The sequence below is a fragment of the Canis aureus genome, chromosome 33 (assembly GCF_053574225.1).
Source record: "Canis aureus isolate CA01 chromosome 33, VMU_Caureus_v.1.0, whole genome shotgun sequence".
In the NCBI taxonomy this organism is placed as follows: domain Eukaryota; kingdom Metazoa; phylum Chordata; class Mammalia; order Carnivora; family Canidae; genus Canis; species Canis aureus.
In genome coordinates, this window is record NC_135643.1 from 11,719,880 (window position 1) to 11,744,188 (window position 24,309).

General features: G+C 37.8%; 1 protein-coding gene across 7 annotated transcripts in view; it reads right to left on the reverse strand.

The window, feature by feature from the left end:
• Window positions 1-5,673: 5,673 nt before the first annotated feature.
• The window catches only part of ABCG2 (ATP binding cassette subfamily G member 2 (JR blood group)), a 138,641-nt gene continuing 120,005 nt past the window's right edge, over window positions 5,674-24,309 (reverse strand). For all 7 annotated transcript variants that reach the window (XM_077882832.1, XM_077882835.1, XM_077882834.1 and 4 more), the window contains 7 exons: window positions 23,716-23,798; window positions 17,887-17,976; window positions 16,444-16,568; window positions 14,825-14,979; window positions 8,416-8,505; window positions 7,510-7,592; window positions 5,674-5,887 (listed from right to left, as the gene is read on the reverse strand). In XM_077882832.1, the coding sequence (XP_077738958.1) occupies window positions 5,740-5,887; window positions 7,510-7,592; window positions 8,416-8,505; window positions 14,825-14,979; window positions 16,444-16,568; window positions 17,887-17,976; window positions 23,716-23,798 (774 nt within the window). In that variant the 3' untranslated portion in view covers window positions 5,674-5,739. The remainder of the gene's footprint in view (window positions 5,888-7,509; window positions 7,593-8,415; window positions 8,506-14,824; window positions 14,980-16,443; window positions 16,569-17,886; window positions 17,977-23,715; window positions 23,799-24,309) is intronic.

Consider the following 24,309-nt stretch of genomic DNA (forward strand, 5'->3'; position numbering starts at 1 on the left):
AATCAAAAATAGGATGCCTGCCTGAGCCACCGAAACACCCCTATAAATATTTAATTTTATTCAGAACTATCAGATTGCCCTCCGGAATGACTGCACCAGTCTACAGTTCCATTACATGCATGAGATTACCAGTTTCATGCATACCCTCACCAACATCAGTACCATCCAACTTCCTACTTTTTTGTTAATGGCATAGTCCTAAAAGTAAGGTTTTATTTTGCATTTCTTGAATTCCTTATTCCTAAGCTGGACATCCCCTCATATAATTGTTCAACATTTGGGTTTCCCTTTTGGTAAGTTGCCAATCAAACCTTTAAAATTGCACTTTGATCTGATGGGAAACAAGCACGTTTTTGTTCATTGCTTATTTTTCTGCTGGGTCATGGCCTTTTTTTTCTATTGGCAAACCAATAAATCAAGTTCCTTGTATGGTTTAAGTATTAATACCTTATCAGTTTTGGACTTTTGTTATTATCTATCATCAACTGATAACTTGATGTCAATATTTCCTGAGTTTTTACATAATAAATACATCAGTTGATTTTGCTTTATTGTGTTGGGGATTTTGAGACCTTTGAAAGGTCAGAAATTTTGATCTATTAAACTTAGTTTTACGTTTCACATTCAATACTTTGTGTAAGAGTAACGCTGGGTAAGGCACACAGGTATTTTCTCCAGTTTTGTCAATATTCTCTACTAAAGAAGTTACTTTACCTTATCAGTTCATAATGTCATTGCAGTTTCATGTACAAATGTCTGTTTTTAAACTCTTTAGCCTTTTGCAAACTGATCTATGAATGTTCTTGCACAATTTTTATTATTATGACTTTATAGTATGTGTTCAAATGTGGTAAGATCCTTTTTCTTTTTTTTTTTTTTTTTAATTGTGCTATATTTCACAAAACCTTATTTTTCCATACAAGTGTCCAAACAAGTTTGGTGGGTTCTTATGGGAGCAGGGGTGGACAGAGAGGAAGAGGTCTCACTGGAATTTAATTGGAATTGCTTTGAATTTACTGATTAGTTTAGGGGAGCGGACATCTTAACACTATCAGAAATAATTCTTCCTTTATTCAGAATTAGTGAATTAGTGGCTCAATTGGTTAAGCATCTGCCTTCAGCTCAGGTCATGATCCCATCTGCATCTTGGGGCTCCCTGCTCAGTGGGGAGCCTGCTTCTCCTCCCTCTGCCATTCTCCCTTGCTCATGCTCTCTGGTTCTCGCTCTGTCTCTGTCAAATAAAAATCTAAAATAATAATAATAATAATGATAATAAATTAATGAATCAGTGCTCTGGCTTACCAATCCCCTTCTGAGGATGGCTGGTGTGGATTAATTCTTCAGAGTATAACAACACCCCTTTTCCATGTACTGGAAAAAAAAAAGTCCAATTCCTAAACATGCAAAACATGCTCTTCCACACACCCAGTGAGGCCTGATCTCAACTGGTAGCCAGATCTCTTAAGGGAGAGTCAAGTATTAGGAAGCAATGTGTTTGTTTCTATTATGCAGAAACAAGGCTTCAATAGAATATCTCGAAAAAATACCTTAGTAAAATTACCAGCAAATTTCTTAGAAATCTGGTTCATCAACATTTCAAGTATGGTTTCACATGAAGCAGGAGCAACAACTGTCTAAAGCAAGGGTCTCTGCAGTCTATGGCCTGCAGGCCAAATCTGGCTCACGCAGCCTGTGTTGTCTAGCCTCAAGCTAAGGATAGTTTTTACATTTTTCAAGAATGATTTTTACATTTTTAAGAGGTTGTTTAAAAAAAAAAAGCAAAGCAAAAACTATGAAATATTTATTGGATCCCTTCACAGATAAAATCTGTCAGTCCCTGGCCTATAGGGAATAAAGAACTCTGCTCGGTCCTACCTCTACCAACCAAAACGAAACGTAAGAAGAAAATACTTAAAACTGACCAGATGAAGAAGTCAAAGGCTGACCTTTCACACAGAAAGAAGGTGGCCCTCCTTGATTTTAGCAATTTTGAATCTAAATCTGCATACCTAAGATTCAAACTATTTTGGTAACAATTCAAATGAAAGAAATTACAAGATTATACCAAAGCACATAGCTGAAGTTGAAAAAGTCAAGTTGGGGTGGCTGCTCTTCTTGAAGCTAGTTGAAAAATGGACAATTCAATATAAACAACCATGTAACTTAAAATGTTTAAGTTAAAAGAAATTCTCATTTTGGTGATGCAAGAAGGAATTCGGAGAATGTAAGGATGTATGAAAACCAAAAACATAAAATGAAAAGTATCAAGAATTACCTAAACTTTATGGTTTCTGAGGTATGGAAAGCAATATTACCACCATATAATTTTTTTTTAAAGATTGTATTTATTTATTCACAAGAGACACACAGAGAGAGAGGCAGAGACCCAGGCAGAGGGAGAAGCAGGCTCCATGCAGGGAGCCCGATGTGGGACTCGATCCCGGGACTCCGGGATCACGCCGTGGGCCGAAGGCAGGCGCTAAACCGTTGAGCCACCCAGGGATCCCTCCCCACCATATAATTTATACCATGTAATTTATCAAACTAGGATACTAAAAATAGAGGGCATGTAAAATTATATAATGTTGAAAATATTTATTGATTACATATTCACTTTATTAGACTGGTGGACCTACAAAAGTTTCTCAAACTCTATTTACAAAAATAGCTTTCAAAATGCACCACATGAAACTTTTTTGGATTATTTCTGCGCACACAAGCAATGGTTGTAATATGAAATCTACTCTTTACTGTGGATGCTAGACAAGTTTTAATACTGCAATGACTTGGAAGTACTCTCAAGCCATTGACTTTCTAATAATTCTACTGCTACAGCCAAAATTCTTTAGACATAATAGAGCAAGAGGTATCATAAAACACGGTACAGTTCTTCCACAAGGGAATGCAAAATAAAACACAAGGTACAGAATTTCTACAAAGCTAACGCCTCCAGAAGGCCAGAAGGATGCGTGCTCCAAGACGCTGATCTTCACAGATTTCTGGGACAATCATAAAGTTATTGCATATTATCAACTTGTCACCAAGTGGCCTGCTGCTCTCCTCAAAGGACAGAACCATATCCCTATCGACTCAGCATCAGCCCTGCTGTGAACAGCTCAGGCATCCGTAGTAGTCACCAGTACATCACCATTGGTGAGAACCCAAGCTCTTGGACCCATGCATGGTATCTGTCCCAGTTACCTCACCTAGTCTGATCTGAGGCCCATTGGGCAAGTACTGAGGTGGCCTAAATATGTCATATAAATATGAGTAATGCTACTTTTCAAATATATGTAGATATTGAGGTATTTGAGGTTAATACAGTTCCATATCTAGGACCATGAGAATGGCTTCTAAGATGGAAAAAAAATGAGTACATACACCGCCTCTTCAACAGTTCACTTCAAGCCACCCACTTCCCTTTCTTGCTGTCTCACCCAACATGCCAAGGAGCCTTCCACAGCAACTCTTCCCGCACTCTTCTGTAAAAGCCCCAGGAGAGCAATGGTAAGAATATAAGTAGCAGCTAACACTTTTCATTTATTCCTCAGGTGTCTCTTATTTTAAACCAAATTAAGTTATCCTCTCCATTATAGAGTAGTTCTTCTGACATCCAAGAAAATAAAAACAAACTTCAAAAGAATATAGGCATTATCCAAAGTAAGTTTCTATAATTAATATATTCTACTTTATAGGACTTACATTTACTATTCTTTTAAAAATGATCCTTAAAAATGGTGAAGATGGCAAATTTTGTTATGTATTTCTTACCATAATAAAAACAATTATATAAAAAGGGATATTGTAATACAAAAGGATAAGTATAGCAAGATGCATTTAAATTTTTTCATTTTAAAAGTAGGTGTTAATATGTTTATTTGACTGTTTTGTTTCTTCTTTAAGTGTATTTTGTATGTAAAATATAGATATATATAATTCTCTGTATAATGAGAGAAGTGTATATACAGGGAACTCTACGGAAGCCAGGGTTATATACCAAGAACAGGAAAAACTGTTAACCCTGCTGGTCACATAATAATCAGGTAAAAAGAGCATGTGATAACATGTTACAAGATGATGCATTAATCAAATGTCATTTAAAAAGTTTCTTAAAAATATAATGCTGTGTCCCTGGACTGATGTTGCAACACTATGGCAGGGCACCCACTGACACTAAATGATACTCTTAAGCAGTTGCAAGTCTACACTGGTGATCCTCAGGCTCACTTAATTTGTATAATACTGAAAAGTGTTTACTTTTATAAAAAGGGGAATTAGTTGCAATGTGTTCTCCTGAAATGGATCCTGGAACAAAGCATATTAATGTAAAAGTGGTGAAATCTGAATAAAGTACAGAGTTAAATGATAATGTACCGAGGTTAATTTCTTCTTCTGACATGTACCGTGGTATATAAATGTTAACATTAAGGAAAGTTGGGAAGAGGGTATATGGGAACTTTTCCATACTATCTTTGTAACTTTTCTATAAATCTAAAACTATTCAAAATTATTACTCCATTGAAAGTGGGCAGAAGGGACTTAAATAAGGATGTATCTATGCACACAGGAACACAAAACCCAGCTGTAGCAATGTGCGGTAATGGCAACAGAGAGGCGTATATGAGAGTCATTTCAGAAATAACCCGGAAAGGAGGTAGTGATAGGGCAGGGAACACGAGGGGGCTTCCATGTATTGGTCATGTCCTGTTTCTTCACCGAGGTTGGTAGTTGCACTGGGGTGTTCCTTTTATGATAATTCCCTGAACTAGACTTTTCCCTGCCTTACCCTTCAATAAAAAGAAGTTAATACCTAGTACTGATAAAAGTTAGAACAAAGAGAAAATCTGTGAATAAGAGATGTATATATAGGAATGAACAAAGTCTGTTTGGGAACAGTTATGTGAGTTACAGTATCATAAATCTAAGTTTTCAGAGCCGGGAAGAATCCTGGTAGTTACCAGGTCCTGGCATGCACAGTTCTCTCTGGAGCAGCCCTGGAGCCGCTGATGCAGCAGGGCGCATGGGGCCGGGCCATCTGCATTTGAGCCAAGTGCCCCAGGTGGTTCTGATGCACACCCAGATCACAGACCACCGAACCACCTCAGGAGGGCTAAGAACTCCAGGCCCTCCACACCTAGTCCAGAGGCCAACAGAGCCCCCTGAGGTGTCCTGATTCTATAACAGAAATCTCAGTAAGTTCTAATAACCTTAAAAGGCCCATCAAAGCCTTTTCTCTCATAATGGCTTTTTTGATCTTGTAAATAATACTGGGTTTTTCCAACACAGTTTATGTTTCGTACTTCCACCAATGCATCTATTTGTTATTATTATTTATTAAATAGTGGCAGATCATAGATTCATATAATACTGGAGCTAGAGGGCAATGAACCCTCTACTCAATTTAAAGATGAGGAAACTGATTCCAGAGATGTTCATAACTTGTCATAAGTTCCTAGAATTCAATTCTCTTTTAGGTCAATAAATTAAACAAATGCCTCCCCGTGGTTACTGTATGACTAGATGAACTAATATGCAGTTCATAATATCATTAATTTATGACTTGGGTTCTTTCATGTGTAATTCAGTTCATCGCAGTTCCTGTGCATGTTTCTGCTGAAAATAATTCTTACTCAACAGTATGATGCCAAATGAAAAGACAACAAAAACACTTCATTGAATACTTAAATCAAGATGCTCCCTTTTTAATGTGTGAATCAATTATGTAAATTAAAGAGGAATTTAAGAATATTTTTTAAGAAATAACAATTTTAGGTAGGCAATCGTAAGGAAGATAACAATCATGCATCCCAAGGCTACGTGATTCTTCCACAGGCCCCAAGGGGAGAGCTCGATGCCCTGGTTTAGCAAAAACTCTTCGCCAGTACATCTGAAATTCAACAGGAAAAGAATATGACTTCATTCTTAGCATCTGTAAAATTTACTCCATCAATTCACACCATATCTATAGGTTACCAAGACTTAAATAACTATGTCTTCATTTTTAATAGGTAACAGGAGATGAGTGCTTATAAATCCACTAGGTACTATCCTAAACAATCTGAATATAACAGTTTAGTTAATCCCTAAAACAATTGAATGGGATAAATATTACACACATTTAAAAGATGAAGAGACTAAGGTTTAAGGAACTTGACCAAGTCCACAGACTCATACTTTGAACCAAGATGCTAGTCTTCTGCACATTGATTTGTTTCCAGATCTATATGCCGCTGTCTTTAAAAGGGAGAAACATTCATTGAGTAATTTTGCACTCACTCCAGATGGGGAAAATCTCCATCTTCACAGATGACATCGAAGGCCCTTACCAAGACGATCAAAGCTCTCTTTAGAATTTATCACCCACAAAGCAGCCATACAAACGAAAATGGGCTAAGAATTTTGAAACTGGGAAAAGAGGTGAGCAAGGGCTTGCTGCCACCGTTGCGTCCCATCAGCTCTTGCACCAAGACTGGGCTGAGCACTGCAGATACTAAGCTGCAAGACACCACCAGCAAGCCCGCTTAATCAGGTGTAAGCCTCAGTGGTAGCTGAAGTAGAGCAGGGTGGAGTAGCCCTGCTGCAGTTTAGAAAAGCACCTGTACTAAAAACACCTGGCACAGCCTGTCTCCTGCATTTAAATACAAGACATTGTGAACTTGAAGTCTACACAGCTATTTTTTTTCTTTTAGACTGTTTTGGAATATCCTTATTAAAGGATATATCCTCTAAAGAAAGAAACACATTTCGTTCAGCTGAGAAAGAAGTCCCATTTATTGTATATTGTCAATAAAACAGAAATGCAGATTTTAATAAAATCAGAGGATGTTGTTTTAAAAATTGAGTAACACTCTCCTTGTCGATGATTATTGTTAATGGTTTGATTTTGATACATTAACTAATGAAAGAAAAGAGAATGCTGGTTTCCAGCCTGTGTTTCTTTCTTTAGAGGATATATCCTTTAATAAGGATATTCCAAGTCAGTCTAAAAGAAAAAAAAAATAGCTGCGTAGACTTCGATTTCACAATGTCTCATATTTAAATGCAGGAGAAAGAGACAAGTGCTGAGAGTGTGCCAGGAAAATGTTCACTCCCTTCTGCTCTTGCTGCCTTTTTAGCTCTTGTTCCTGGCCATGGGTCTGGCTTACAGGAAGCCAGGGGTTCATGGATCCGTACATTTCACATAATCCATACAACTCCAATATTCCAAGACGTCGCTAAAATATCAAAGCAGCTCATTTGAAACTCAGATGTTCTGAAAATAAAAACTAAAACCCACCATCAAAGCCACTAAGAATCTTTTAAAAGGCCCTAAATGAACAACATATCAGAAACATTTCTCCAACTTAATATAATTTTGACCATAGTAGAATGTCAAAGAGATGTGCACTGGTGTACAACAACTTAAGAGGGGTCAGTGAAAGGACCCACACCAGCCAAGCGGCCCAAAGACCTTTCTACATGACCCCACAAGAGTAAGCAAATCCATTCTGACACTGAGTACAAACTTACATTGCATAGCTACAGGTATTATTCGTTGTTACATTGACTCCTGGGCAGAAGTTTTGTCCCAAAAATTCATTATACTGCAAAGCCTATAACACAAGGGGGGATGGGGCAAGGTAAATAGTTTTAAGTTTCGAAAAGTTTCCAAAGAATTGTCATGTCCTCCTAGTTTAATTTTCACTGCTATTCCTAAAAACTAACAAAGCTTCACATTCACAGTCTCCATCACACCAGAGCAACGAAAATTCTTTTCCCTGGCAATGAGTGGGCGAGGGTTGGGATTTTGCCTTCTAAAAACAAGGAAGTATAGTATTTGGCAAAGAGGGGAGACCCCTGGCTATACTACCCATAGCTCCTTCCTTCTTCCCCAATTTTATAATCCCAAAGCAGTGTAATTAAAATCACAGCAGTATTCAATGACTGTTGTTAATTTGTGGTAGGAATCTTGTTTATTTTCATCAAAACCAGTGCTAATTTTGGGGAGTTAGAAACCCAATTATACTATACTAGGGCACACTTTTCTTTGGAGTTGATTAACTTTCTAAAGCCAACACAGTAGCTATATTATATGCTCTTTTTCATCTAATTTCAATGTAAAATATGTATTCTAGGCTCCCATCCTCCATTTTTGTATAGAACTGAAATGCAACTATATCTCTTTATATCAATTAGTCGATCTTTCTCCTTCACGAGGAGTTCTCTTTCCACCTTTCCCTCCCTCAGACAGCAAGGTGACTGGGGAAACCTCAGGTGATTATCAAGGTGAAATTCTTCTTCGTTACACTTAAAATGAAACCCCTGGGAGACTCTGACAGATCATGGCTGGGAACATGAGGATGTTAGGCTTTATTCTGGTTGTTCCTTAGCTTGGGAACAATGAACCAGTCACAATGACAGATGAGAAAAACTTACCGCATAACCATATCGAGGAATGCTTAAGTACTGAAGCCATGAGAGCCAAGGCCCAACAGTTCTGAGATTTACCAACAGCCCTGAAAATATCTACAAAAAGCAAATACCAAGAATCAGACCTGGTGAAGAGATTTCATGAAGAATTATAGAGAATAATTTTTGAGTCCCCTACAATCTTTACAACCATTTCTTCTAAGATTTACCACTTTGCATGCATATGCCTCTCTATACTTGAGACTGTTTAAGGTTCTAAAGGAATGACAATATTATTTCATTTAATAAATTCATTATTTTATTTCACAGACGTTTTATTGTCAAGGCTTTTACTTTCAGTAACTGCACATAATGAAAGGTCAATGAGTACTGACTGTTCTAATGATGCAACCACTATATGTTCACACCAATAAATATACCAGAACATACCCTGAACGTCTCATGCCCCTCTCTATTTCCATAACACAGTAAGATTTTTTAAAAGGGTTTGCATGCTCTCTCTGCATGACCACAGAAATAATCTGAGGTTCAGGATGAGTGCTTAAAATAACCCAGAACCTGGAACTGGTACATAGAATAATGTGGTGAAGTATAGCATAAAATACAGCGAATACTTTGATTTAAAGCTACCAAAAAGCAGTATTACAATGAAGATCCCAGGGCAGACTACTCCAGCAACAGATGACTACAGGAAAAGAAGTTCCCGTAAAACTTCTAACTGGCAGTAGGTATGCTGGGATAGACATAACAATGACATGACTACATATTTTGAACTTAAAGTTCTTAAACCAGTTGCTAATATAGGACACACAGCATCTCTGAGGAAAATATGGTTTTAGGACTGGTTTGAAAAGTTCTATATATAAACTTTTAAATAATAATAAGGTAAAGCATCTAAAATATATCACACAAAACTTACGTATTGGTGACATCTTACTATTTATTGGATAATATTATAGAAAATATATGCTAGGTTTATGACTCTCTCAATAATGTTTAAATTGGAAGATTTCAGACTCAGAAATGGAAGACTTAAACTTTGGCAAAAAACTGTGCTGATTATGTTCCTTTTAAAGACATCTATTCCTACTTTAGCAGAAAGAACACATGTATTAACTAAATAGGCGAAGTATTCTTGTTCACTCGATGTCATAGGGGGCAAGGTACTAACTAGTTGATTCACCTACTGATTCATCTATGTACATGTAAAATTAAAGGACATGTAAGATTAGGCTTCAGTAACCATTAAAAAAAAAAAAAAAGGGTAAGCAGAAATATATTGGTATAGGAGATTATCAGGAACCCAGAGAAGAGGAGACACAGTGGGATCCCTGGGTGGCGCAGCGGTTTGGTGCCTGCCTTTGGCCCAGGGCATGATCCTGGAGACCCGGGATCGAATCCCACATTGGGCTCCCGGTGCATGGAGCCTGCTTCTCCCTCTGCCTGTGTCTCTGCGCCTCTCTCTCTGTGACTATCATGAATAAATAAAAAGTAAAAAAAAAAATAAAGATTTAAAAAAAAAAAAAAAAGGAGAGGAGACACAGTGTTGTATGGTCTTTGGAACTTTTCAGTATTTTTAAAACATCTCTTTTCAAAATATAGGAGGAACCCAACCTAGACTACCCACACTGCAAACTGTTCTTTTTCTCATAGAGCTTAGCTATACCCTTAGAGAGGAGTAGATCCAACCAAACCACTAAGTTATGCTTAAATGAGTCAATAGTTCTCTAACACTAGCCCAGAAGTTGGGTAATTAACCATTAACCTGCCATTTTTATGAGGGAATCTTATAATCAAAATTTTTCTGGGTTTTGTGGTTTTTTTAGGAGTTTTTATTTAAATTCCAGTTAGTTAACATACACCATAACATTAGTTTCAGGTGTACAATTTAGTGACTCAGCATTTCCATACAACACCTGGTGCTTATCATCAACCAGTGCATGCCCTTCATACTCATCACCTGTTTGACCCAACCCCCTAACCACCTCTCCTCTAGCAATTATCAATTGTTCTCTGTAGTTAACAATCTGTTTCTTGGTTTGCCTCTCTTTTCTCCATGATTGTTTATTTTGTTTCTTAAATTCCCCACATAAGTGAAATCATATGGTATTTGTCTTTCTCGGACTTATTTCACTTAGCATAAACTCTGTAGCTCCAACCACATCATTACAAATAGCAAGATTTCATTCTTTTATATGGCTAAGAAATATTCCATTCTGTATATACACCACATCCTTTTTATCCATTCCTCGGTCAATTGACATTTGAGCTCTTCCCATAATTTGGAAATAATTTTTTTTTAAGATTTTATTTATTCATGAGAGACACAGAGAGAGGGGCAGAGACATAGGCAGAAGGAGAAGCAGGCTCCCCACAAGGAGCCTGATGCAGGACTCGATCCTGGATCTCAGGATCATGACCTGAGCCAAAGGCTCAACCGCTGAGCCATCCAGTCATCCCTAATTTTGTTGATAGTACTGCTATAAACATAGGGGTGCAGGTATCCCTTTGAATCAGTAATTTTTTTTCCTCTGGGTAAATGCCTAGTACTGCGATTACTGGATCATAGGGTAGTTCTATTTTTAACTTTTTGAGGAACCTCCATAGTGTTTTCCAGAGTGGCAGCACCAGCTTGCATTCCCACCAACAGTGTAAGAGGGTTCCCCTTTCTCCACATCCTCACCAACACTTGTCATTTCCGGTGTTATGAATTTTAGCTTCTGACAGGTGTGAAGTGAAATCTCATTGTGGTTTTAATTTGTATTTTCCTGATGATTCATCATGCTGAGCATCTTTTCATGTGTCTGTTGGCCATCTGTATGTCTTCTTTGGAAAAACGTCTATTCATGTCTTTTGCCCATTTTTAGCCTGGATTATTTGGTTTCTGGGTATTAAGGTTTTATAAGTTTCTTCTGTATTTTAGATACTAACCCTTTATCAGATGTCAATTGCAAATATCTTCCTTCAGTTGCCTTTTAGTTTTGTTTCCTTCACTGTGCAGAAGCTTTTTACTTTGATGTAGTCCCAATAGTTTATTTTGCTTGTGTTTCCCTTGCCTCAGGAGATGGATCTAGTAAGAAGCGCTGCAGCTGATGTCAAAGAGGTTACTGCCTGTGTTCTTCTCTAGGATTTTAATGATTTCCTGTCTCACATTTAGGTCTTTCATCCATTTTGAATTTATTTTTGTGTATAGTATAAGAAAGTGGTCCAGTTTCATTCTTTTGCGTGTAGCTGTCCAGTTTTCCCAGGACTATTAGTTGAAGACTGTCTTTGCCGTTGGATATTCTTTCCTGCTTTGTCAAAGATTAGTGGACCATATAGTTGTGGATTCATTTCTGGGTTTTCTATTCTGTTCTATTGATCTATGTGTCTATTTTTGTGTCAGTACCATGCTGTCTGCATCACTACAGCTTTGTAATATAACTTGAAATCTGAAATCGTGATACCACCAGCTTTGCTTTTCAAGGTTGCTTGGGGTATTCAGGGCCTTTTATGGTTCCATATACATTTTAGGATTGTTTCTTCTAGCTCTGTGAAAAATGCTATTGGTATTTTGATGGGGATTGCACTAAATGTGTAGAGTTCTTTGGGTAATATAGACATTTTTACAATATTTGTTCTTCCAACCCATGAGCATGAAATGTATTTCCATTTCTTTGTGTCATCCTCAATTTCTTTTATCAGTGTTCTATAGTTTTCAGAGTACAGACCTTTTACCTCTTTAGTTAGGTTTATTCCTAGGTATCTTATGGTTTTGGGTGCAATTGTAAATGTGATCCATTCCTTCATTTCTCTTTCTGCTGCTTCATTATTGGTGTATAGAAATGCAACAGATTTTGGGATGCCTGAGTGGCTCAGTGGCTGAGCACCCACCTCTGGCTCAAGGCATGATCCTAGGGCCCAGGGATCAAATCCTGCATCAGGCTCCTTGCAGGAAGCCTGCTTCTCCCTCTCTCTCTGCGTCTCTCATGAATAAATAAATAAAATCTTTAAAAAAAAAATGCAACAGATTTCTGTACATTGATTTTGAATCCTGAGACTTTACTGAATTCAGGTACCAGTTCTAGCAATTTTTTGGTGGAGTCTTGGATATTCCACAGAGTATGTTGTCTGTGAATGTGAAAGGTTGACTTCTTCCTTGCTGATCTGGATGCCTTTTATTTCTTTCTGTTGTCTAATTGCTGAGGTTAGGACTCCCAGTGCTGTGCTAAGTAACAGTGGTGAGTCTGGACATCCCTGTCTCATTCCTGACCATAGAGAAAATGCTGTTTTTCCCCATTGAGGATGATTCTGGCTGAAGATTTGTTGTATATGGCTTTTATGATGTTGAGGTCTGTTCCCTCTATCCCTCCTTTGTTGGGGTTTTTATCAAGAAGGGATGCTTTTATTTGTCAAATGCTTTTTCTGCATCAATTGAGAGGATCATATAGTTTTTATCCTTGCTTTTATTAATGTGGTGAATCATGCTGACTTATTTACAAATATTGAACTACCCCTGCAGCCCAGGAATAAATCCCATGTGATCGTGGTAAATGATTCTTTTAACGTACTGCTGGATTCTGTTTACTAGTATCATATTGAGAATTTCTGCACCCATGTTCATCAGTGATACTGGCCTATAGTTCTCTTTTTTAGTCTTTGTCTGGTTTTGGAATCAGGGCAATACTGGCCTCATAGAAAGAGTCTGGAAGTTTTCCTTCCATTTCTACTTTTGGAATAGTTTGAGAAGAATAAGGATTAACTCTTCTTTAAATGTTTGATAGAATTCTCCTGTGAAGTCATCTGGCCCTGGACTTTCGTTCATTTCAAGATTTTTAATTACTTATTCAATTTCTTTGCCAGTTATAGGTCTGTTCCAAGTCTTCTATTTCTTCCTGTTTCAGTTTTGGTAGTTTATATGTTTCTAGGAATTTGTCCATTTCTTCTAGGTTGTCCAATTTGTTGACATAAAATTTTGCATAATATTCTCTTATAATCATTTGCATTTCTGTGGTGTTGGTTGTTACTTCTCATTTGTGATTTATTTGGATCCTCTCTCTTTTGTTATTGATAAGTCTGGTTACGGGTTTATGAATTTTGTTATTTTTTCCAAAGAACCAGCTCCTGGTTTCATTGATCTGTTCTACTGGGGTTTTTTTAATTTCTATATTGTTTATTTCTGCTCTCATCTTCAATATTTCCTTCTTTATGCAGGCTTTAGGCTTCATTTGTTGTTCTAGCTCCTTTAGGTATAAGGTTGGGTTGTTTTAGATTTTTCTTGCTTCTTGAGGTAGGCCTGCATTGCTATGTACTTCCCTCTTATGACCACTTTTGCTGCATCCCGAAGGTTTTGGACTGTCATATTTTCATTTTCATTTGTTTCCATGTATTTTTTTCTTTTTAATTTTCTGGTTGATCCATTCATTCTTTAGTTGGATGTTCTTTAGTTTCCATGTATTTTTAGTCTCTCCAAATTTCCTCTTGTGATTGAATTCCAGTTTCAAAGCACTGTGGTCTGGGATGCCTGGGTGGCTCAGCAGTTGGGTGCCTGCCTTCGGCTCACGTTGTGATATCAGGATCTGGGATCGAGTCCCGCATCAGGCTCCTTGAGATGAGCCTGCTTCTCCTTCTGCCTACGTCTCTGCCTCTCTTTCTCTCAGTCCATGTCTCTCATGAATAAATAAATAAATCTTAAAAAAAAAAAAAAAAGGCACTGTGGTCTAAAAATATGCAGGGAATGATCCCAGTCTTTTGGTACTGGTTGAGACCTGATTTGTGACCCAGTATGTGATCTGTTCTGAAGAATGTCCCATGTGTACCTGAAAAGAATGTGTATTCTGTTGCTTTAGGATGAAATGTTCTAAATATATCTGTTAAGTCCATCTGGTTGTTTGTCATTCAAAGCCATCATTTGTTGATATTCTGCTTAGATGGATCTGTCTACTGCTATAAGCAGGATGTTAAAGTCCCCTACTATTATTGCATTATTATCAATGAGCTCCTATATGTTTTTTATTAATTTGGATGCTCCCATATTGGGGGCATAAATATTTGCAATTGTTAGATCTTCTTGTTAGACTGTCCCCTTTATTATGATATAGTGCCCTTCATCTCTTGTTGCAATCTTTGGTTTAAAGTCTAGTTTAGTTTTTGAAGTTCTAGTTTATCAAGGTTTCACTATGTGTCACCAAGAAGCATCTTTTAAAAAACCGTTTGTAACAAAATGTCAACTAAAGTTATATTAGAACAGTGGTCAAAAAGGCTGGATAATGTCCAGAAAAATCGATACATTCTCTAATATAAGCAATACTTCAATACATGACCTCCTTAAAGCAGAGAATCCCATTTACAGAATTGTCAAAGCAGGTTTTAGGTAACAGGTAAATTTGTGGGAAGGAATAACTATGCTTCTTATAAAAGCACAGTTTCTACTTACCATCATAAACACAAAGGTGATGGTCATGAGGAGAGTTGCTATGGATACCACACTCTGGCCTGCTGCTATGGCCAGCGCCATAGAACTAGCTGAATAAGCCACCATCATAAGGGTAAACATCATGATGAAGAAGGCCTCCACAACTGGTTTCAATCCTTAGTTAGGAAGAAAAGAGGGGGCTAAATCCAATTGCCTAGGTAACTGTGTATTTGGGATTGCTTATTGTGCAAATAGCAGTACAATATTTTGAAAAACTAATGCCAGAATAAAGAAAATTCATCCTCTATCCAACCACCTTGGCTCACCAATTACTATATAAAGTTGTAATAAAGTTTCTTTTTTAAACTTGTTGCATAAGCACATTTCTGTGTAACATCTCTCTGTGCCTTTATTTGTAATTATTAACAATTTCTGAGTGCCTGAGATGCAGAAGTCCAAGCAACACATCTGGTCACAATTCTACTGCCTTTTCTTCTAAGAAGGAAATTTGTCAAGAGCATATTTGTTTTGCGTAGACATAATCGCATGACTGTTTGCTATAACTACATTGAGTAAAGAAACTGGGAAGAAGATTATGTGACTTCCCAGTGGTTTCAATATCTGAAGGGATGTCTCCATATTCCAAGTCTCCCAAGAAAAAGCACCATATAATTCTGGGATTGAGAGTGGGGTTAAATAAGTTTCATAAAACTACTTTACAAACTGTGTGGACTAATATCATGGGTCACACAATCTGAAGATTCTGGAATAGCTATAAGAACACCAGTCAAGAATCTGAGGATCTAGGTTCTATAACCTAATTCGTCATGACACACTTCTTATATATAAAAAAGAAGCTTAAACTCAATCAGTGAATCTTCTTCTATAGTGCTTTATTTAAATATTTTTTAATTAAAATATATATTTCAGATGTGTGTATGTATATATTTATGTGTATCAATAAAATATATGGAAATTCTGATACAATGAGCCTACAGTAAAACCTAAACACAATGCACAAAGGAGTCTAACTACCTATCAAGCAAGCATTTGTATTAAACCAGGAAACCCCCAAAATCAGTATCTTTCACTATCTTTACATACAAACACATGTATACACACACAAATAAAAATACAAATAAGTAAAAACTATCCCAGCTCTTCCAACATAGTCTCAAATAGTTTTAGGAATTCTTTCCATATTTATAAATGACATAGTATCCTTCAGTAAAATATAGCTTTATAAATAGTTTTAAAAGTTATTTGAGGGGGCACCTGGGTGGCTCAGTCAGTTGGGCATCTGCCTTCAGCTCAGGTCATGATCCCAGGGTCCTGGGATGGAGTCCCAGGTCTGGCTCCCTGTTTGGTGGGGAGTCTGCTTCTCCCTCTGCCCTTCCTCTGCTCATGCTCTCTCTCTCTCAAATAAATAAAATCTTTTTTTAAAAAAAGCTATTTTGGGACAAGTCTTGACAAAAGTGTCCTTAGAGAACAGTTACTTCAGAGTTTGTACAATGGATAGATGTATCCTTATGTCACCAGCTTGGTTTAAAGTTTGAGAACCAAAAACAAGCTAGTAAAAAGAAATCGGCTTGCCCTCATATCCAAAACTACAGACACAAACGGTTTGTCATATTGCTTACCTAACAAGAAGTATATTATACAAGTAAATATAATACTTGGTAACATCCTCATGGGTAGTAAATCAGATAACAGTTTTCCAAAGAAATAAGATGACACTCTGTAGTATCCACTGATATATTCATGTCTAAAAAAAAGAAAAATTCATCCTACATTAGTTTAAAAGGCAGAGACCAGGTTAGACTGCTTGCTTACCTGCGATTTCTGCCACCACCAGGGTTTTAATAACTACAGCTTCTCACATCCTTGAGGCAAATCCCAGCCTTCCATTCCGTCAGCATCAGGCACTATCTTGGGTGCGAGTCTCCCCTTTGAGGGGCACCTGAGTGGCTCAGTCAGTTACATGTCTGCTTTCAGATCAGGTCATGATCTCAGGGTCCTGGGATTGAGTCCTGCATCAGGCTAGGCTCCCTGCTCAGCAAGGGGTCTGCTTCTTACTCTCCTTCTGCCCCTCCCCTGCTCATACTCTCTCTCTCAAATAAATTAATAAAATCTTAAAAAAAAAAAAAAAAGCCCTCCCTTTGAATGCCATCCATTCTGCCCCTGGAGCACCCACTCCCAGTGAGCAGATCTTCATCTCCTCCCCCTTTTCTAACACTGACTCTCCTTAGAGAATAACGTTCTAGTAGCTGAGCTCAGTTATGGTAGAGGCTTTACTTTCTCCCCACTTTTGATTATGAAGAAGGTGGCACTGCTATCCTCTGAGCTTCTTAATGCAGCCTGGGATCACTTCTTCTACTTTCATGATAAAAAAAGAAAATGGCACTTCCTCCTTCAGTAATCATACCTTTCAACCACATATCCCTGTCAGCTATCAAATCCTGTTTTCTTCCCTTTTTGGCTCTAGATCCCTTCCTCTTCCTGACATCTTCCTCCTGTAATTCCAAACTTCTCCCCTAATATCATTCTTTCCCCCGGAATGATTCTCTTTCCTCAGGGTGTAAATATGGGCAAATCTCTTCCAACCTTGATAAACACAAGAAACAAAACAGCCCCTAATTTATTGGAAGGCTGCCCTTTGGCTTCTTCCATTCCCCTTCCATTTGAGGGCTAAGCTGGGACCACATTCTTTGTCAACTTGACCTCCACACCTTGTATTTACTGTTCAACCCACCACTTACTCTCTACCAAGCCCCTCTAACTTTTCCCGTGAGGGCCACCATGACTTCTCAGTTGCTAAAAACAAAAGATCCTTTTTACCCCTTTATTGCTTCCTTTTTCTGCAGCATTTGGACTTGCTGGCTCTGCCTTAACCTTGAAATCTCTTTTCCCTTGGTATCATGCCCCACATGTTCATGATTGTCCTTCTTACCTCTGGCTGCTTGTTCTCAATTATCATTGGCAATCCCCAGGACCCAAGCTGTGGCCCAATGCTGGATATGACCAATCTGACCATTAGCCCCTGATACCAGAGAGCCCCATTCCTGGAACAGAGACCTACTCACATAAAAAGCTTCTTCTCAACCACAAGGAGCTCCACAGCTGACACACTGCTGAAACACTGGTTGGTTGTCAGAAAGAAGAGCACCCCTGATCTGCAATGAGAGAAAGGGAAAGAAAAACACTGCAGTCAATTAAACATTCTTAGATCAGTTTTTCTAACCACAAAACTCTCCTCAAATGATACCTTAGAACATTAAATAGAAACTGTTCTGATTAAAACAGAGGGAAGTATGGCCCCATCAGCTTTCTCCCCATCATCTCTGTGGGTTCACAATGGTACCCCTGGGACTCCACAGAACATAGTTTGGAAGTCACAGTCCTGGACTGCTATGGATTGAACTGTGTCCTCTCCCCAAATTCCTATGTTGAAGCACAAATCCTCAATGTGATGATATTTAGCAACAGTGTATTTAGGAGGTAATTACATTTAGATGAGGTCATGAAGGTATGGGCTTCATGATGGATTTAGTGCCCGTAAAAAAAAGGGAGAAACACCTGAGCACACTCTTTTTCTCTCTCTCTGCCATGTGAGAATACAGCAAAAAGGTAGCCAGCCACCTGTGAGCCGGGAAGAGAGCTCTCTTTGGAACCTGCCCATGGATGCACCCTGATCTAACCCTGTTTTTTAGACTGTTGTTTAAGCCACCCAGTCTGTGGATGACTGTGATGGCAGTCTGTGCTGATGAATACATAGGTCATAAAAATATTACCACCTTGAATTTTAACAGAAACAATAAGTATCTGTTCATATCTAATGTATGAAAAGAGAAACAGTGAACCAAATAAAGCCCACAAAGCTCAAAAACCTCTACTAGCCACCTTTTCAAGGTAAAGAAGAAACTAAAACATGAAGAGGCAAAATTACAGTGGAGGAAAATCTCAGTCGATACCTTATTATATATATATATCCATCACACAACTGTCAGAAGAGCCATGATGTTATCCTTGATAAGCCATTGCCAAAATGGTTTCCAATGTGCTCAAAAAAGAAAACAAAATGATGCTTATAAAGGAAAAATATAGGTATGTGCCTGTAAGAAAAGGAAGACTACTAACGCTTTTTTCTCAGTAAAATAATTAAGGCTTAAAAAGGAAAGTCACAGTTAATCTACACTTTGAGGGACATACACATTTTATGAAAGCATGCCAACATTCCTGAAACAGTGTTGGGCTTCCCTTCGTAATCAAACCATTTAATTGACACTAAGGATCGTGACTTCAAAGAACTGAAGTGACCCATCATTTAAATGACACGAGAATGAAAGAACACTTAAAAATATGAACCGAAGTGTACTGCCCCTCAAAAAAAGTCCATTGACACACACTCAGTAATTGTTGTTGTTTTAAGATTTTATTTATTTATTCATGAGAGACACAGAGAAAGAAGCAGAGACATAGGCAGAGGGAGAAGCAGGCTCCCTGTAGGGAGCCTGATGTGAGAATCTATCCCGGGACCCTGGGATCATGACCTGAGCTAAAGGCATATGCTCAACCACTGAGCCACCCAGGCATCCCAGTAATTGTTTTAATACAAAAAATAAATAAAATAAATAACTTAGAGAACAGACTATTTTAAAAGTAAATGTTTATACAATTAATGAATGGAAAATAGCCAGACCTAATACACAGACCTATGCAACTTTCTCCACGTAAGTAAGCCTACTATCAAAATAAAAGCTAATTTCAGAAATATAAGACATACAAAAAAAGAATGAAAGAACAAGAAAGAAAGAGAGAGAAAGAAAGAAAAGAAAAAAGAAAAGAAGGAAGAAATAAATATGGGACGTGCAACAATTCAGCTCAATTTGTTAAGCCTTATATCTAACAATACTGCTGTGTTTATCATGATTCTGAACTAGTAGATAGTGACATTACTTCTAAATCATATGATTTATTTTATAGTAAATACAGTTTTTATTCCTAGAGAATTTAAGATATTCTAATTCTTTTCAAGCTGGTAATCCACACCTATAATATCTACTTATTGATCCAAGTATTTCTTAAAACATCTTTTCTCTTAATATACATTAATTTGCTTAGCTATCCCTACAATAGAAGCTCATACTCTACATATGACTAAACCTCAGCTTGTCAGTTATACAGGTTAAAGAAAGAGCAGAGAGTACTTCTTTGGGATAATTCATTCCCAAACAATAGAACCAAACCACTAGCCTCCTGAGCAATTTCAAATGATTAAAAAGTAGCAGCAAGCTTAAGTCAAAAATACAAAATAAAATAAATTCAGTGGGGGCAGCCCGGGTGGCTCAGCAGTTTAGCACCCGCCTTCAGCCCAGGGCGTGATCGTGGGGTCCCAGGATCAAGTCCCATGTCAAGCTCCCTGCTTGGAGTCTGCTTCTCCCTCTGCCTGTGTCTCTGCCTGTCTCTCTCTGTGTCTCTCATGAATAAATAAATAAAATCATAAATACATACATACATACATACATAGATTCAGTGCCCTATTTCTCCAGAAAACATTTGAAGAAGCTGCTAAATCTCTTCTTTATTTCTCTGGATTCTTCTACAAAAATTTTTAATGGTTAGATATCCAGTTCCCCTTTAAAATTCCAGTTGAGGACAGGTTTTCCAATACTTTTTGCAAATGCTTCTCACTGTACAACATAAAAGGTCCACAAGTGATAGATCCTCTGACCTATATTCTGTGCTTGGTAAAAATATGGCATCTACGGAGGGTACAAATCACCAATTACTAGCAAGCTTGGAAACGTGTGAGAGAAGAACACACCCTTCAGGGAAAGTAAAGAGAAAAACAGTGACATAATTCAGGAAATGAGCTGCCATAATAATCTCAATGTAGAGAACCACTACATTTTATTTTATTTGAGTGAGGAATTGACTTTTATGCTGATTCTTTCATAAACAATCAGACATCAAAACAGATTCAACTTACACTATTGCAACTTTCTTTATACCCTTATGGTAAAATGGGAATAATACAACCCCACCTCCTGGTGCAGAAGCCTGAGTCCATGGTTTAAAGCACAGAGAACAGTGCCTGGCACAAAACAGCTTTCTACATGAAGAACTCTGCAGTCTTTGGCATTGCTGAGCATATATATTCAGAGCATTCTAGAGCCCATTACAAAGTCTCACCATGAAAAAATATTTTTAAGGGCACATAATGACTAAAATTCAGTAAGGTAAACTAACATAAGTGCTAACCATATAACAGTTGGAAAAACCTCAGTGTCATCAACCTCTCCATGGCAAACAAATCAAAAAATAGAAGAAAAAAAAATATTCACAAGCAACAAAAGAAAAAAAATTAGATAAACTGGACTATAGCAAAATTTAAAACATTTGTGCATCAAAGGACATTCTCAACAGTGAAAAGACGACCCATAGAATGTCAGAAAATATGTGCAAATTTATGCTTGGTAAGGGGTTAATATCTGGAATATATGAAAGACACTTACAGTTAATCAATTTTAAAAATCTAACCAAAAAATGGGCAAAGAGTGGCACCTAGGTGGCTCAGCAGTTGAGCCTCTACCTTTGGCTCAGATTGTGATCCCAGGGTCTTGGGATCCAGTCCTGCATCAGGCTACCCTGCTTCTCCTTCTGCCTATGTCTTGGACTCCCTCTGTGTCTCATGAATAAATAAATAAAATCTTTAAAAAAAAAAAATGGGCAAAGGATTTGAATAGACATTTCTCCAAAGAGGATACACAAATGGACAATAAGCACATGAAAAGGTTCTCAACACCTCTAATCATTAGGTGAATGCAAATCAAAAACCACATGAGGGGGGCAGCCCCGGTGGCGCAGCGGTTTAGCACCGCCTGTGGCTCAGGGTGTGATCCTGGAGACCCGGGATGGAGTCCCATGTCGGGCTCCCTGTGTGGAGCCTGCTTCTCCCTCTGCCTGTGTCTCTGCTTCTCTCTGTCTCTCATGAATAAATAAATAAAAATCTTAAAAAAAAAACAAAAAAAAAAACACATGAGGTATCACCTGACACCAATTAGAATGGTTATTATTATTAAAAAGAAAAAAATAATAAGTTTGGTAAGGTTGTTAGGGAATTGAAACCCTTGTGTACTGCTGGTAGGAATGCAAAATGATACAGCTGCTATGGAAGACAGGATATTTAATAGAATTACCAAATGATCCAGTAATTCTACTTCTAGGTATAAACCAAAAGAATTTAAACTAGAGACTCAAACAGATATTTATTTGTACATCCACTTTCATAGCAGCATTGCTCAATTAGGGGCAAAAGGCAGGCTCCAAGGCAGGTCACTTTGACCTAAGATTATTTTGACTTAAAAGAATCAAGACCTGGTAGATTCAAGAAAGGCTTTTTACCTCCCCCTCAACTGCCTAAATTTACATTGGAAAAGAGAGCCTATACCAGAAAGAAGGCTATGGAGAAAGATTCCTCTTTGCCTAAGAAACTTATTTGCTAAAGAGGGCAACCTTTGTTTTCCAAACATCATCTCCCATCTTCCAGGTAAGGTCTTTCTCCTCCTTTGTATCCTCAGATCCTGCCCCCCCTTCTCCTTCGCTCAGATAAGCATTATATTGTCTGTTTTTGGAATTTGCATGTCTGTGTGGATTTCCTGTACAGATGCTATTAAATTTGATTTTCTCCTGTTAATCTGTATCATGTCAATGTGATTCTTGGTCCTACTGGATGAACTTTGAAGAGCAAAGGAAATTCTTCCTCCCCAGCATTCACAATAGCCAAAAGGTAGAAATAACCCAAGTGTCCAAGGACAAATAAATGCATAAACAAAATATGGTGTATCTATACAGTGGAATATTATTCAGCCTCGAAAAGGAAAGCAATCCTTCATTCGGTACAAATGGATGAACCTTAAAGATATTATACTAAGGAAAATAAGCTAGTCACCAAAGGACAAACACTGTATGATTCCACTTATCTAAGTACCTAGAGTAGTCAAATTCAGAGACAATAAGTATAATGAAGTATAATTTCTTCCAGGCAATAAAGAAAGGGAGAATGAGGAATTATTCTTCAATATGTACAGAAACACAGTTTGGGATGATGAAGTGTTCTGGAGTTGGATGGTTGTGATAGTTGCATAGTAATGTGAATGTATCAGGCCACTTGGGTGCCTTGGTCCATTAAATGTCTGACTCTTAATTTTGGCTCAGGTCATGATCTCAGGGTTATGAGATTGAGCCCTGTGTCAAGCTCTACACTCAACACGGAGTCTACTTGAAATGCTCTCTCTCTCTCTCTCTCTCTCCCCCGCCACCTCCCACCTCCACCCATCCCTCTGTTTACAAGCTCAAGAAAGAAAGAAAGAGAGAAAGAGAGAAAGAAAGAAAGAAAGAAAGAAAGAAAGAAAGAAAGAAAGAAAGAAAATCTTTTTAAAAAATGATGGGAATGTATTTAATGCCACTGAACTGTACACTTGAAACTGGTTAAGAATGTAAAAATTATCTGTATATTCTGTATAAATTACCACCACACACACACACACACACACACACACATATATGCATTCAGCTTTTAATTCACTGACTTATCCTATTCCTCACTTTACACTGTACTTATCTCAAATTCTTTTTTTTTTTTTAAGATTTTATTTATTCATGAGGGACATGCATGGGGCGGGGGTTGGGGGTGGGGGAGTGCAGAGACACAGGCAGGGAGAAAAGCAGGCTCCATGCAGGGAGCCCGACATGGGACTCGATCCCGGGGCTCCAGGATCACGCCCCTGGGCTGAAGGCGGTGCTAAACCACTAGCCCCCCAGGCTGCCCTTATCTCAAATTCCTCATGGATTTTCATAAGCTTGAAAGATGTAACAGCACTTTCTCAAAATCAAGATCCAAATTTACTCACCTATTCTGGATTCCTGTAGAATCATTTTTTAGATCATAGAAAATGGCACCTAAAACCAATCCCAGGATGACTGTTACAATTATCTTTTCAAAAAGAAAAAGAAAAACAAGTTTTAATTAAAGATAAAAAAAATTTTTTAAAAAGGTAAGAACCTAACACATCACTAATTACTATAAAATACGAGGCTACATAATCCAATTTCTCCATTGAGATAAATACTTCCAATGGTTCAGCCAAAGTCCTTGGGAGTGTATATTATTTGGCTTCTTTCTAAATTAAAAAATAATTTATCTGTGTGCTGGGGAGGCTGATAGAACACAATAGACCCCTGGAATGCTAAGGTTCTTCCCAGTGATTTGCCAGGCCAGCTCAAGGTCCAGTCCAGGCCACCAGGCCTGGGAAGGCCATATACAGAAGGGGAATAATGCTAGTGCCTGGCTAAGTCACTTGAGGAGTAAAGTCCAAGTGACTAGCAGCTCTGCCTGAACTCTCAACCTTTGTGCTAGTGAGCATGCAGTTTCATATGTCAAGGGGTTCAAATAAAAACAGGCTATCTTTACTTTTACCATTATAAATAAATAAAAATTTTCAAGC